This window comes from Varroa destructor, unplaced genomic scaffold (assembly GCF_002443255.2).
Source record: "Varroa destructor unplaced genomic scaffold, Vdes_3.0 BEIS01000002.1, whole genome shotgun sequence".
Lineage (NCBI taxonomy): Eukaryota > Metazoa > Arthropoda > Arachnida > Mesostigmata > Varroidae > Varroa > Varroa destructor.
Window position 1 is genome coordinate 14490679 of NW_019211455.1, and position 16368 is coordinate 14507046.

Genomic DNA, 16368 nt, shown 5'->3' on the forward strand with positions numbered 1-16368 from the left:
TTTTTCGAATTTAATGACCAATTTTGGTCCATGGGCAAATTTGGCCGCGAATTTTACCTCGCATCAATCGCAAACATAGGCAGCATTGTCAATTCTGTAACCATCCAAACGTATCTACCGAGGCAAGACAATACCTTTCCTATCAGCTTGTTATGCATCTAGACTGATACTGTTTGATGTAAGACGAAATGTCCTCATCGTTTCCTTAAGGGCTTACCTTTTCACAGGGAGGCACACAGCGGAACGAATCTGTCGCGCAGTGGCTGTGACGTCGTTGCTCACATCCCTTCCTTCAGGGCGAGGGTGCCTAGATGTGATTCTATCCTTGAACGGCGCCATCTCACTGAGGCCCCCCCCCCCGCCCGTTCCAACGTGCGAACATTCAAGCATACGTCTTTGGCGTAACTCGTGGAGTTGCGAACGGTTCGTGTTGTACTCAGAACAAAAACTCAGAGCTTTGCCAATATGTCAGGTAAGTTTATTCTTATAGGTTTTGATGTTACGTAACTGCTGTTACGTGTTGGACCTGATGTTATATGTACTTGTGTACAAAAAGCTGTGATGAAGACTCCTAGAAGATGTACATTTCGTGCATTTGAATAAAAGCTGATTAAACGGAGCCTTTGGATTTAGACCTTTAGCAAGTTACGAGGCAAATAAGCAGAGATATATGATGAGCAATGCGCCTGATAACTGGTCATAGGGACTGATTATATATATACTATAGGGAGTGATTAATGACAGCGCACTGACGGTGTCTCAATTATCTTCGATTTTCGATCATTAAGACAAGTGTATTCGGTTGTGGCGACTCTTTCTGACATTCATTGTCTCAACTCATTGCTACTGACCCTATCTAGCATCGATGTGGACTGTTGTAGGTACCACTTAATACAATGCAGCAATAAATTTCTACTCGTTACTTTTAATATTTAGCCATGTGTCATTTGTCTTCAGTGTTGCGTTTTAACAGGCTCCTAAATTGACGACGTGACCTTTTATAGGTTATACGCACTGAAGCAAAAATCCTTAATGCTAATACCTAGCGTGAAGCTCAAAGCATTTAGATACTACAGACTATATTTATAACTTGTACTACCATTAGACAGTGTAGGTGCTTTGAAACAGCATTCGCCTATTCACAGAGCGCTATCCACCGATGTTATCAGGGAGGTCACCGACGATTAGATACATTCCCCTTTGTAGTATTTATCTTATCGTAAAGGATCTTATCAACGGTAGACTGCTAATCTTAAAACGGCCCTTGCCCGTTCAGCATTTGTAACAAGGTCAGTATTATACCATCAACAGAGCAAGCCCGGGTTCAAGCCCGGTGTATGCTTATTTGCATAGCAAACGTTGTCCTGGCGCTTGAAGCCAATGCACGAAGCGGACTACTAAAATAGTGTGTTATTGTCCACTTCGTGTAGGACACTTTATAAAATCTTCGATGGTGGCAAGCACCATTGTAATCGATTCAATATTAGAACCATTTTACAGGATCATTGAAGTGATAACAACGTTATTATCAGAAATAGTGGTATCCATCCCGATATCTCTATGGACAGCATGACGCTGACTAAATAGTGGTCTATGCTAAAACAGTCAAGCTTCCTGTATGCGTAGTATCCTGTCTGGCTTCAAATCTATTTACGCTGTCGGCTGGCTTGACGCTGAAGAACCCATACACTCTGGTGTAAACGGGCTGCTTCGTCTAAACTAATTAGATTGACGATAGGAGGAGTTTCCGTTTGTTTGTTGAACGATCTTGTAGCATAAGTTCTTCTCTTGGCAGGCGGGATCATGTCCTTGTTGTATGTTTTGAGTATAGAAGCATTGAGTGGAAAGTTTCAAAGCTTGCTCACCAGGACCAATGGCATTAACGTATGGTCAAGAGCCATACGTTTATTTGTAATAACTGACCTGCAAACTTGCGCTAAAAGCCATCCTTTCGATAAAATGCCCTAATAGTAATGATTCTATATAACTATAGAGAAGGAAATACATGAACACTCATTTTTAACTAACCCGGTTCACCTGCCCAATTATTCTGTATTATTATTCTCCGGATCTGTTTGAGTGGACATCATTTCGAATGCGTACTCTATCTCGAAGTCAACAGCTTTAACTCTTGTTCAGTGCCAGCTTAGTGGTAACTGACCCACTGGTCCTTAACCATTGTTATGATGATATTTTTCCAGTGAGCGGTATCAAACTCGGTGCCAAAATAATTGAGGGGAAGACCAAGATTGTTTGTGATCTACCGAATGAGCCTGGAAACTGCATTCTCATCTCGAAGGATCGCATCACCGCTGGCGATGGTACTCGCGCTGACGACATGGCGGGTCCGTTTCTAACGTAATCTATACTTTGTTGTGCACTCTCGTGACTTGCACCTCAGAGATAAGACAGCCACTCACCATCAAATGACGTTTATCTGTCACATATATCTGCTTGTGGTACGATTTGTGGTAAGAGGGAACGTACGAAGATTTTAGTTTCGTTCAGACCGTCTTCATTACTAACGTTTGTTTATGAATGTTATATTTTCAGTAGGTGTCGGCTGTGTATATTAGCAAGCTACATCAACTAGAACCACTTAAGTGTATAAAAATATACAAGTATGACAAATACGATAACCTGTTTACGTTCGTTTTAGGTAAAGCTGCTATCTCAAATCAAACAGCCTGTCAAATCTTCGCTTACCTAAACCGTTGCGGAGTAAAGACTCACTTTGTGCGACAACATGATGAGAAGTCACTCGTTGCACGAAAATGCGACATGATTCCTATCGAATGGGTTGCCAGGCGTCTTGCAACTGGTTCTTTCCTTAAGCGTATGCCAGGAGTCAAGGAAGGTTACAGATTTAATCCGCCCAAGCTGGAGACGTTTTTCAAGGACGACGCAAATCATGATCCTCAATGGAGCAGTGAGCAGTTGATCGAAGCTAAGTTAACCTGTGCCGGACTTGTCATCGGACCTGATGAGGTGGATAGATCGCTCCTAAAGGCAATTCAGCCAGGATGTTATGTACAATTCTCATTTTCTCGACTATGTAGTAGCACTTCATATATGTACAGGGTGCGATGCTACACGCAAAGCGTGTAACAATGAATAGAATCCTTACGGAAGCATTTGATAGCTCTTCCTAGATAGAATAAATCGCAGTTATAGATATCTTTGAAAACTAATTCAGGCTGACCGTATCAGACTAAATACCATAGTAGTTGTATCGAGCACAATTGATTGCCTGACCTTAACTTGTAGCCCCTATATTTTATTTCCAGAAAAGAGCATACCTTTATTTATTTCCTACAAATTGTTTGTTTCTTATCATCATATTTAAAGAAATATTTAAACTAATTTATTATCGATTAAGAATTTGTAGCCCTGAGTTTTCAAGTCATAGGTCCACCTTTGAGATTTTGTAGGTGGAGATTATGCTCAAGATGACGCGCACCGTATTTGAGGTGCTGGAACGCGGATGGCAGTCGCTTGACTGTTCGCTCATTGACATGAAGGTAAGAAACGTTATTGAATTTGTTTGTTTAGATCGAGTCATCATCTTGCGTTGAAGGCAGTAGACATTGTGGCTACTGCATAATAACATGCTCTGAGATTCTATACATAATGTTGCGTAACGAATCGAATAGTTTCCAATGTTTATAGCCTATATACTGAAATTGATAATTACTAGTATGCATGACATGTCTCTAGGTGGAGTTTGGCGTGGATATTGAGACCAAGGAGCTTATCCTCGCTGACCTGATCGACTCGGATTCATGGCGGCTTTGGCCTAGCGGAGATAAGCGTCTCATGGTTGATAAACAAGTGTACCGTAATCTGCATGAAGTCACTCCGCAGGCGCTTGAAAGCGTCAAACGTAACTTTAAGTGGGTCGCGGAACAGGTGAAAAAATTTGTTCCAAAGCCTATCTCTCAAGTAAGTTGCAACGTTTTTCTAGGGTTTCGTAGGTATTTTTTTAAGCTGGTTAACTAGCAGAAGGCCGATTTGCAAAAACAAAAAGAAAAAGTAGAATTTCCAATGTCTTACTATTATCATCGGACATGGTATGTGCAGAAGAAAATAACGTTTAGTTAACTTAATGCAGAAAAGTAGAGTCGGTTGACATGTCGATTTAATATTCCTAATAACTACGGCATACGATTAAAGAATCTTATTTTTTTTTAATCTCTCATTAACTAACCTAAATCAACGGGCCATGTTCACATAGCATACTTCAACTATTTTTAATTTACTCATTTGCCTTGTCGGGATATAATAGTTGTCTCTATGATACCTCTGCTAATCGTTAGGTAGTTATCCTTATGGGCTCGGCAAGCGATCGCGCCCACTGCGATCAGATCAAGAAGCATCTTGCTAAATATCAGATTCCTACCGAAATGCGAATCACTTCTGCTCACAAGAACACCGATCAGGTAAATACATTTACAGGAGTCTATTGCCCCTGGTATCTTTGATACCCTACTAGGTAAAGTTGAATGGTGCCTTTGAACACCTGTTCCTTCGATAATATATATGTGGTTTTAGTCTAACATATTTGCGCATTTTGTGTATAGAGAAGGGATTAATGTTTGCATAACTGATTTGTTCTATCCTATGAAATGTACTTTAGAAACGTTAGCTCTGAAAAATCTATGATTGCTCTGTATAAACCTCGTACTGTGCTGTAAGACCATTGCCACCTTAATTTTAGCAGAAAATAAGCAAACCACTAATTTAATATTTTCCTGAACCTTTCAGGCTTTGAATATTATGGCCGAGTATGAAGGACTTGGCGTACCTCTTGTATTCATTGCTGTTGCTGGTCGTTCAAACGGTCTAGGGCCTGTAACTAGCGGAAATGTGAATGTTCCAACTATTAACTGCCCTCCTGTGACGCCCGACTGGGGCGCTGAGGATATCTGGAGCTCGATGCGGGTTCCATCTGGCCTGGGCTGCACCACCGTTCTTTTTCCTGAAGCCGCCGCCCTCGCGGCAGCTCAGATCCTTGGTCTCAGAGACCACGTCGTGTGGTCAACGCTACGCTGTGAGCAGATGAACACTTGGATTGGCCTGAAGCACGCTGACAAGGAGATACGCAAGGATCAAGGACTCAACTGAGCAGTAGTAGACCGAAAAAAAAAATTCGCTAAAAGTCTACATTATCACTGATCGGAAAAGGTCGACAAGCGAAAACAACATTATATTTATACGTAAATAAAACGAAAAAATCATACCATTATATTTATGGTAAAGTGTTTTCTCCCTTTATACATGTAGCCAGTACACCGTTTCTGTTTGTTAAGCTTATATCGAAACCCACACATAAAATACTTATGAAATGCATTGGGACAACCATAACAGAATCTGCGAGGAAAAGACCTGCGCCTTCGAAATTTTTGCAGTACTTTGGTGGGGCTAAAAAAAGATTCGGCTAGATCCAAATTTTGGAATAGTCCTTGCTAATGTAGGAGCTAACAAAGCGAAGGTATAAGCAAATGGTAGAATTTGCGCACACATTCCATTGAATTTCCATATAGTTGTTGCAATCCGTATAGTTGCTACGACCTAATATAGGCAAATCCATGTGTCCTTATGATCTTACTCTGCCTCGCTTAAAAAGCACAGTGCCTTGTTTGTGTTTCGATGTGTTACTCAATGAAATGTTTAGCTCTAATCTTTAGCTATAAATCGTCATTAACCTCACTTTTATCCTTGTTAGTTACCCGTCTTTGATGCCTCATTATTTACCCATCGCATATCATACCCACATCGCCCAGAATCACTAACCCAACGGTTGATGTCGATATGCTTACGCGTTTATGTGCATTACATCTTTCAATTCGTACCGTTGTCTAATACAGCCGCCTTAGGCGTCTAATGGTATAATAATGGATTTTATAGCGGCATGTAACTACGAGTATGTAGACATCATCAACTTTTAAACACGGGACAGACCTAGACAAGATTCGTCCGCTATACCTTGCATGTATGAAGCAGTACAGTGAGAAAATTAGCGATCTCAAATCTAATTGTGCACGCATGTTGAAGATACAGTACGTACATGCAGAGAGATGATTGGTCGAAGATGATCAAATGAAGAGGGACCACTCGTACTCCATCTATTCTGATAGCAATTATCTATAATTATCGTTGATGCAAAATTACAGCTACCAGGGTTACTGCTATTATGAGAAAAGAACAAATCACCGAAAAGTGTGCGAGACTAGTAACACGCCGTAGTACGATCGATTGGAGTAGTCTTTCATAGGCGCGATAATCGTTCAAAACGCTGTGCCCACTCTCACATGCGATACGTTTGCTGATGTATACATGTACAGTGTACCTATGCGCTCATAGCTCGAACGAAATCAGCTAACTGGATGGTGGACGATGCTAAGCAGGCGCCCAATTGATGGGCATGTTGATACTGGAAATACGAACCATGCTTTGACAAAAATGATAAATTGGCCAAGTATAATCCCAGGAAATAAATACTACCGACTCTGAACGGTATTGAACGCATGAATGTATAGCCAAACTGCAATATGCCGAAAAAATGAAACTATAAATTATACCTACGTAATATTGAATCTTTCACTGTCATACTGAGGGGTCCTAAAGCTAGCTTTCGAATTTCGAAGCAGCTCCAGTACTAAATGATGGTCTTTTCGTCTGAAAATAAGCCACTAAGCGAAATACAAGCAGTGATCTAATGGGGCAAGCAATGTTTGCAAAGATCAAATACCGATCCAATGATTGAGGTTTACGTAGAATAATCGAACGTCAACCGTCATTGTCGGATACATCGAACTGTATGAAAGCTAGTACAGTCGTGATTGGCTCGTAGTTTTAGCTTGTGTAACGAAACAGACATTGAACAATACAACCATGTTCCTGGCTCATTGCCATTTCTTTTCAATTTCAATCTCCATGTGCTATACTGCAGACACTTTGTTGCGTAATGCTCAATAAATTTCACCGCATGGGAGATCAGATCGGATCTGTTAGGTTGATACTAAACGCAGAATTATGTTTCCGCCATTTTGATTTTCGAAACGGGTTTTATAGACGTTAGTTTCATGAAAATGATCCAGATATTTCGCGCCCGCGTCGTATACGCACATGGCTGACAAGGCCCGCGCTAATATTGTACCGCTTTCTCTACAAACAAGCAGACAGGACCTGAATAGGATGCGTGCACCTATGATAGCACCAATGATCTTAAGTGGGTTTGTACAGATCTGGGTTTTACCTAAGCATGGGTTCCAACCAACAAGCAAGAATCGTATGCAACTTCTTAGAGCCGCGCGTCTCATACCCTCTCAATTTCCCTTTCTCTCTATACGTCCTAGTTGCTCTCCTGAGTGACCCAGCTTGCTTGCATTGAGTGTGTCCTTTCCCACTTATGGCGTGAACGATGGCTATACTCTTTCCTGATTCGCCGGTGGGTCTGCCTAGCTCCATTATCCTGTCTCTCTCTCCTATTCTCCTGTTACCCTCCTCCTTCTACTAGGGGGCACCCTGTTACTCTACAGTCTACAGCTGACAGGGACACCAAACAGCCATCTCACCGCTGACGAGGAGCACTACTGTCGTTCGTAACAAACCGTTAAACGGAGACCACCGGACCGCTCCAAGCAGCAGCCAAATACTGTGGTGAGAGCTGAGCGCTGGACCTCTCTGCAGTTGGCTGGACTTGTTGGAGAGCGTCTGAAAAGCAAGTTCTCGAAGAACGGTGAGCGCTCGTGAAGAGCCTCCGAAGCTCAGGACGCACAACACTCACTCACTCACCCACCCACCCACCCACACACATGCACACAAGCAGTTAAGCAATGCCGCCTGACTACTAGAGGTTAATAATAGAGTTACTGTAAAGATACCTCGTTTGCTAGTGCAATTCGAAGCCCGAGTAGAAATCGATGTTTTCCAGTGGCAATCTAAGTCGATGGACCTACAGTATGTGTGTTGGAGTATGAGCCCAATGTGGTCTGGGTGGTGTACTTGGTGAAGGAGTACACGACGCTGAAGGAGTCCTAACGCTGTGGCGGCTGAAGGGTTTTGTTGTGTCGAAGGGGGGAGCACACTGGAGGTGGGCAAAGTGTGACTGACGCGACACTGAAAGGGAGTGCGGACTAAGAGGTAGGGCGGCAGCGGTGGAAGAATGTGCTCTGAGTTTGCATTTGTGTGTTGTGTACGTGCCGGTCCCTCGTAACGGTGTTTGCTACTGTGGTAATCGCTGCGTGTGCGTAATAATAAAAAATCAAATAATAGAAAAGCCAGATAATGTTGACGTCGAGATTCTGACGGCAAGCATGCGGTGCCCGTCAGCGTACTCCTTCGAGTCACGACGTGTTGCTCAAGGTAGAGCGACTTGCTAGTGGTGATTGCGTCAAAAGTGCCTCCCGTGGAAGGGATTATTCTATTTCGTAGGACGACGATAATGTCGCTGTTTGATATCGCGCGATTTTCATGCGATAGCTAGGACGACAACTGAACAATATAGCGGCTTTTTAACTACAGACGGATCCGGAAGTCGGAGAAACGCAAGACGCCAAAAACCTGACTGTAATATATAGAGGTTTTAAGCGAACGCCAGCTATTCCATCTCATGGGTACGTATTCATTTGCCCGAAGCAACAATTTGGGAACAAGTTATTAAAGAAGGCTTGTTAATTCAGAGTTTCAATGGAAACTGCCTGAGAAAAATTACTATACAGTATTCATTCTACGAAAAACATATTGTCTATATTGTGTGTAGGAAAACAACGTTATCGCAGGTATCTGATTATGCCGGCAAAATGCTTATTGTACATATTAAATAACGCAGATATAATTCATATCGATAGATAAATGTTGAGTCCCAACGCGACGTTATGTTAGCGCCGATCTCATATCGATCGTAGAATTCAAAATCAAGAACGCCTATAAATACATATACGTCATGTATCGTGTTCGGGTTATATGGAACGCGCGCAGTAATTCAGCCTTCATGCCAGTGAAATCGATTGACATAAATGGACCGATGACACTCCAGATACGAAAGAGGTTGTCTGATTCTCAGAGAGGCCTGCCAGAAGTGCAGGCCAAGCGTACTTTTCATTGACGTCTACTTTAAGCTGATAAACGTGACCAGTCTAACTGAATAGTTTTATATGTACATATATGACGACTACACAACCGTAAATGGCGCGCTTAATCGTGCATGACGCTCGTCGCGTCAAGCCTTCAAACCACCTTTTTTTTATTTTGATTGCGTCGCCCAAACTAATGATAGAATCCGACGATCTCCGGCATTGAAACAGGGAGATGCTGGTAGTGATTATTTGATGCGATGTTTTATAGTTTTATTAGATTGTATATTACCGTACGGTTTGACAGCAATTGTAGTGGGATCCATATCATTCTCTTAAACCGTCCTAGAGACATTACCCGAGCAGCTACAATGAAACGGAAACAGCCACCCATTACCGCAGACGCTCTGCTTAATCGTGCAAAGAGAGCAAACATCCCCGCCAGCGGCAGAAGTTAACAGCAATAGAAATCTAACGGACCCCTCTGCCTTCACGGCACTCGACACAGTGCAGCACCTCAGGCTTGGCATATGAATTTGATATGAGCTCAGAGGCAAAATATGAATAAGGTCAGCCCAAATTCATACGATAAGACAAAGCTGGAACAGCGCGAACAATAATATAAGCGCTACATCAATGTCGCTCTACCCAGGTTTTTTTATATCTTGAGACATGTATTTCGCCTTCACCATTGTGTAACGGAAGATGAGGCGAGCAGATCCATATGTGATAGACTTCACTGTAGCATCGGTAAGTGAGTGAGGTTCGTGGCAGTCTTTTTATAAGAAAAGACCCTTGCGAAGCGTGGAAAAAACGTCGCAGTTTGCGTGGATTCTGCCGGCGTCTAGATTTGTTTCACCACTAGCTTTCGCTATTGTCTCTCACTGTTGTTGGCTAAACAGCTAATTCAATAAAAAAAAAACGACAGAGTTCCGTGTTTGTGAGCTAAGTATATTCTGTCCTCAGCCTCTGGCGACGAATCAGGAGTTACCGGTTTATTACTTATAGAAATGGCGGAACGCTGAGGCTTTCTTGTGCTTAATTCACTAGTTGCCACCTCCCAGCTCAGTCTTAACGTAAAGCTAAATTCGACTGACCCTTTATCAGTGTTATCAGTGGGTCGTTAACCAGCGGTTCGTAGAATCTATATTAAAAAACATCTTGTAAGGCATATTTTATGCCGAGCGTTCCATTTTTCCAGTATATTTAGACGGACGCACAGTTTCTTATGTCAAACGAACTTATAAATTATAATTTCTAACCCTAACTTATATAACCAATGGGGAACTGCAATAGTTGACTAGAATAGATAAACTATCTGGCGTTTTTATAGATAGATTCACGCTAATCATATATATATGACCATTTTCGTAATCATTAGACACTATCTATTGTGGGCGTATAATTCTATTGGATTAGATTCTACTAAAAGAGAATTAAAGGTCCTATTAATGGTGCAGTGGTTGTTTTCTTGCGAAACTTAAAGGTACATAAAGTCGTTTAGGTTCTGTTTTCTGCCGGCCAGCTGTCAGAAACAATATAGCAACCGGACATAAAATGCAAAATATATTCATTTGGAACTTAAGTGCTTGGATGCGCTAAAGTATAAATACACTTAGCTTATACTTAAAAAACACTCTCATGTGTCAAGCAAAATTTTATAATGTATCTGCGTCGTTTATGTAATCAGAAACGATTAGATTTTCACTCTTCTTTATAAAACTTGTGCTAGATGATTATGAATGGCCTTACAGGTTGATGTGGCCTATTGTATAACGTGCATTACGTGCCGACCGAAACCAAGTCCTGGCGTAGCACATAAAGGGGTACCAATGTTCAGCTGTTCAGGCAGCCCTCGTTGACCTAAAGTATTCTTCAATAGATTCCTTTACTGGCTTTTTGCCTTTGTTCCTACAACAGGCTCTAGCTAGCACAAATCGACGGATCGAGACTGCTAGCACGGCATGACTATTGTCGTCCATACCATCGTTACCATGTCATGTTTTTCTCATTAGAGAACAACACGAACTTACGAATTATGTTAAACCGCTGCCCTAGCCTCAGCGACTTTTCGTACTGCTGCTAGCGAATTTCGCTCACCGCGACACGTTACGACCGACATTGTTACCCCGCCCCGCTACACGTTATGATCTATTTTTAGCTTGTGTGCTCTCAAAACCGCGGGAGTGGCTGTGGCAAAGACAGCCACTTTATCTATCAACCTCCAGCCAGACAACGGCGAGCGTCGGTTTGTCATTCCATTAACGGCTACTTACGGCCATTTGGTATTGGCGGTGACAAGGCTGCGAGTTCAGCGATGGCGTCACTTGATCCTCGGCGACCTTTGTCTTTTCACCAACAACAAACGTTTGCTCGTCGTGAACAGTTCCGCTTGCAGCCATCGCTGGAAGAATCTATGCAGGTATCGCGCAAGTGTTTCTGATGATCGCTGAGCAGGCGGCCGAAAGAGCCCGTATTGAATAACGACCCTTTCTCCGTCCGTTCATCGGTGGACGCGGAGTGGCCGGACCAAATTGAGAACCAAGATAAAACTTCCAATGAAAGGGCACCTAAAGGTATTGTGATAATGGACGCATCGCGCAGTTTAACTCTGGCATCGAATGACAGTTGCGTTTTTGCTTGTTCAAGGAATCGAATTGTTGACGCTCCTGGGTAGCGTCGACAGCAGCTGCCGACGCTATTGCATTCTTCCTGTTCCATTTTATCGGCGTAACAATATGCGACGGCTTTCAGTGGACTTGACAGCGAGCTCGATGAAGGTATTGGAGATGAGTAGTTTTCGAGCTAGCAGTCGGTCGCACCTGGTTATTTGTTTGCATGACCAAAAGGGCTAAGTAAGGTGTTGAGATGCCATGTGTATGATATAAGGCCTTCACAATATTGAGATAATTTCGAATATTTCGAAATTAACGACACCAAAGGCTGCTGTGTGCAGGCAAAAACGTCCCTCTCTGTTTTTGTAGATATATTGCTTATGGAATTATCGGTTGAGATGCTCGAAATAACAGCAAATAATAAAATTATGTATTGTCCTGAATTGAAACAATGTACGATAGGCGGATGCGAGTCTACTGTTTGTGACAATGTACAGACACACAAATATACACACGTAGATATATACGTACATACAACTTCGAATAGCACACTAGAAGTGCACTCTTTGGTCAGCTCTACGTTGTTCTTTACAGTAGGAAACTAAAAGGCCATCAGCGTTCCAAGAGGCCCTAAAGTTTCTCAGGTAACGCTGAAATGTAAAGAAGAATGACGAATGCTTGCTACATCCTTCTTAATCTTTATCTGAGCTATTTCCTTCAACTCTCGTAAGCCGATGTTTTGCCGCTACTTGTAACGAACCATTTCTTGTCGCAGATCGAAGTTTCCGCTAGCAAACCTTTCCTAATAGATACTTCAAATAGAAGCATTGCTCTTCCGAAGATATTTTACAGCACGTAACGACCGGTTCTTTTTTCCCTTGTAGCTGAGCTCGTCTCTGATAAGTGATCTTTTTGTGTAATTGTGAGATACATTCTGTTGGGAAAGAATAATTCTCAATATGGTACAGAAAAAACAGATGAAGAACATCAACAGCGCTTTGAGCGATCAATCGATAGACATGTTCTGCTTGCGTTCAAAAGAAAGAAAATGACGATAGAATCTTCAAGAGTCTCATTCATCAAGTGCACCTCGTAGTAAAAGTAATATAATTTCTAATACGTAATATATTTTACTGTACGTCTTACAGTCTGTTCTACAATACACAAATGAGCTCAGTCATAGTATACTTAGATTAGATATGCGGAATTAAAAGACGTCACTTTTCGTAGAGCCTTGAAGAACAAACTAATGTAAGTTAAAGTTATCTTCCTTAGGAAATACATGCACCTGACATTGACCAACACTGAAAAACATTTATACAGTGAGACTCATCCGATGTTTCTTTATTGATTTGATTATTTCAGTTTCCTCAAAAAGAAAAGCTCATGTGAGAATATTTCTAATAAAAGAATACTTCGTGGTTTAACCTACGAAAGGATATCGTTCTATCAATTTTTTCGATCATAAATAGAACCTTTACATTTCATGTTCGATATCCCTCAGGACACCCTTTACGCGCAAATAGCAGTTGATAATTATAACAAGAGCCTATTACGCTTTAACCCTATCCAAAAACCAATACGATATAAGGATTGTCCTTAGAAAAAGGTTGCGTCAAAAAAAACATTCAGACTTTATGAATAGTTATGATTGGCAAGTAAAAGGCGTATGCGCAAACGGAGGATATCCTTGTCAACGCCTCGCTTTCCCTGATAACTTTAGATTTCTCCAAACTTAAGTATAGCCTCGAAGAGATGAGAAACTGTAGAGCCACTATCAAAATGGCTGCAAGAGCAGAATCTATATAAATGGGGTTTCGAAGTGTCAATGCACGAAACAAGTTGGTTCCGGTGGCTGAGCTTGCCTGCAGGAGACTTCGCGGCAACGCTGACGAAGACCGTAACGGGACGACAGAAGGACGCCCAACATAGCGCGGATGACAGCGGCAGTTTCTTGATCATCATGTAAATTTCCTACGCGTGACACTTCGAGCCACCTATTCTCTTTGACGGTTAGGTTGCCTTAGTTGTCAGCTATGCAACTGTAACAGGCGAGACGAACAGAAGTTGACTGGTGTTTTCATCGAAACGCTCCTGGACCAACGAATCGGATGTTCTCGACGTTATCCATTCTTCAGCTCGAAGGAGCTCTTGGATGCGTTCCTTAATGATATGCTCTGGCAGTTAGCGAGTTATAGACCACAAGGATAATGTCCACCATGTTCAGTATCCGCCGGCTGAGGCTAAGGCCAGGCGCCAAACGGCCTAGGGCCATATTGATAGACAACTTAAATGAACCCATCCGTTTGTTGTCCGCATGACACAATGGTCTTTTAATACATACGAAATCAAGTCACTGGGAGACCCATAAAAAATGTTGGGCTCATTGTTGAACGAGCGCGTCCGTTGTGGGACAAAACATACCCACAGCTTCGTCGCTCTCAAAGGAAGGTGGAACGAAAACTTCGTATGCGATGCTTAAGGAAAGTAAGGTGTGGAAAAATTGCCCGTACTCTTTTTACCTATCGACGTTCTTTCTTATGCTGGTTTCTATGCCTTTAAAGAACACTACTAGAAATGATTGTATGTGTATTGTAACGTAAAGTTTGTACGTTCATCCGAAACAACTAAAATATCCAAACGTACGTTTACATCCAAATTAACGTAACCTCTATAAGCCAATCACGCATCCAATAAGACTAACTCAACGTATAACTTCGACATGCTGCTACTGTCACTTATCTGTGCAGTCGTTGCCTCACTGGCAACAATCAGGACCAAGTATACAGAGAGCTATTAACACATACCCACACGTCGGCATCAGTAGCCGACATTGTCTAGCGCGATTATCCGTCTTCGTACGCCAACTGCATCTGGATCTATACAAGATATTCGCTGCGTGTTTTGTTGCTCTTTCGCTTGCATTCTCCGTTCTTGCTTTCAGTCGCAGGTGCCTGCCACCGCCGCCGCCGCCACCACCACCACCGCACAACACGGCAATAACACAATGGGGCAAAGCAGACGATAAAGAAAAAGAAGAGTCAATGAGTTGAATTTGCATTCGAAAAGCTGTAGCTATCAGCCTCTTGCTACAAGAGCCTATATTGCCATCACATAGGACAAGGCACGTCGCAAAGACCTGCCTCACGTCTGCCCCAACATCGGCTGGTAGCTTGACGGGACCAAGAGTACGTATTGAGACACGAAATGCAAAGGGGGAGTTCAGGCAAATTCAGACTTTAATGTTGCTTCTCGATCATACCCTTAATTTCGCCAGTCGCTCCAAAACGTCTAGCTACCCCGATGGCGTAGAAGGGGATTCTTGTGACGGAGCTACCGAATGCGTGTCCCCTTAGGAAATAATCGGTGGGAAACCAGAAGAGGAACCCAAAGCAACACATAGTAAAAGGGCGAGACTGAGAACGAGCCATAGATACATGCAAGAGTTAAGTTCAAATTAAATCTCAGTTAATACTTCCGTATCAGGGTAATCTTGTAAATTGCTAAAGCCATTTTAGACTTTTTATTTATATTTTTTGTATTTGGTTTGTCTTCCCGACTTTATTCCACCTCTCACGTGGGTCAATGGCGAGTGGTCCTGGTAGAGATATAGGTTCAACCGTCCAGACTGAGTCGCATAGTCAGCTCACTTGAAATAGCCTTAGTCCTGGTGATATACGTACGTAAAAACGTACGTAAAAAACGTTGCTTAAGCATTTTTCAGCAACTTAGAAAAGGATATATACAATGCCGCATAGTATTGCGGCCAAATGCACGCTAATTACTATGATATCTATTCTAGCATTCTACTATTTCGTACGCTCAGGTGTGATAGGCACATCGAGACAACATGAACGATGCTTAATGTCGCTTTGCTAGCGTCGTTTGGATCCTGAAAACGTCAGAAATGTTCTTCAAAAATGGATCTTTGTATATATCTAAATAGTATCCAAGGTGAATTGGTCCCTCTTTTCCAATTCATTACGCAAATTAATCGAGCCGGCCGATAAAAAAAAATCGCGCTATACACGGTTTCATTCGGCTTCAGGCAACTCTTAAACGACGTCGATCTAACCGGCTGTCGGCAGATGTTTAGCCGACGTATGTAGGCCAAATTAATTTTCGGCAGACGTCCAAGAGAAATGCACGCAATAGAAGTACGTTTCCTGATCGGACGGAACGACCCACAGACACCATTGAGAGTAGTGCATATGGTACATATATGGAGTAGATAACACTGATGTTAGCTTCACTGTCAATGAACATCGCTTAGTTTCTATACACAGGTCTAACCTATCTTTACTGAAAATTCCGTTTTCAGAGGTAATGGCGGCGGCAGACGGCGACTCGTCGATACCACAGGTAAGTCAGCTTCACGTTATGAGACGCCAACATGGGTACTGCTTAGGCAGATACTGTCATGAGAAGCCTGTTTTTACGGTGGTAGAGGCGAGTATATAACGGCTGGTATAAAAATATACGCATAGAAGATGAAAAACTAAATTAAGAGGAAACAAATGACAGACATTAAATTAATTATTAATCGGCTTTTTACTTACAAGCTTGGTAAAATTTCATCTTTTTGAACTATATGTTTAATGCATTAACTCTTTCCATTCAGCCTGTCGTCCCACGTACAACGTTCGCTATAGTGGGTAGTAAACACCCGCGAGTAC

At 42.2% G+C, this 16368-nt stretch overlaps 2 protein-coding genes across 3 annotated transcripts in view; both read left to right on the top strand.

Annotated features, from left to right (window-relative positions):
* The first annotated feature begins 310 nt into the window (after positions 1 to 310).
* Paics (PAICS bifunctional enzyme) lies at positions 311 to 5251 on the top strand. Of its 2 annotated transcripts, none has more exons than XM_022793717.2 (7): positions 311 to 472; positions 2202 to 2345; positions 2660 to 2988; positions 3432 to 3521; positions 3718 to 3942; positions 4317 to 4439; positions 4765 to 5251. In XM_022793717.2, the coding sequence occupies exons 1-7, from the start codon at positions 466 to 468 to the stop codon at positions 5122 to 5124; spliced, it is 1278 nt and encodes a 425-aa protein (XP_022649452.1). In that variant the 5' UTR covers positions 311 to 465; the 3' UTR covers positions 5125 to 5251. The 2 variants fall into 2 exon arrangements, with proteins under 2 accessions (XP_022649452.1, XP_086837719.1); XM_086981593.1 differs by lacking the exon at positions 311 to 472 and adding an exon at positions 1385 to 1405.
* A 3280-nt stretch (positions 5252 to 8531) lies between these two features.
* p130CAS (Serine_rich_CAS and FAT-like_CAS_C domain-containing protein p130CAS) overlaps positions 8532 to 16368 on the top strand; it is a 117640-nt gene continuing 109803 nt past the window's right edge. The window contains exons 1-2 of the mRNA XM_086981592.1: positions 8532 to 8618; positions 16014 to 16054. The gene's annotated coding sequence lies outside the window, so the exon portion shown is untranslated. The remainder of the gene's footprint in view (positions 8619 to 16013; positions 16055 to 16368) is intronic.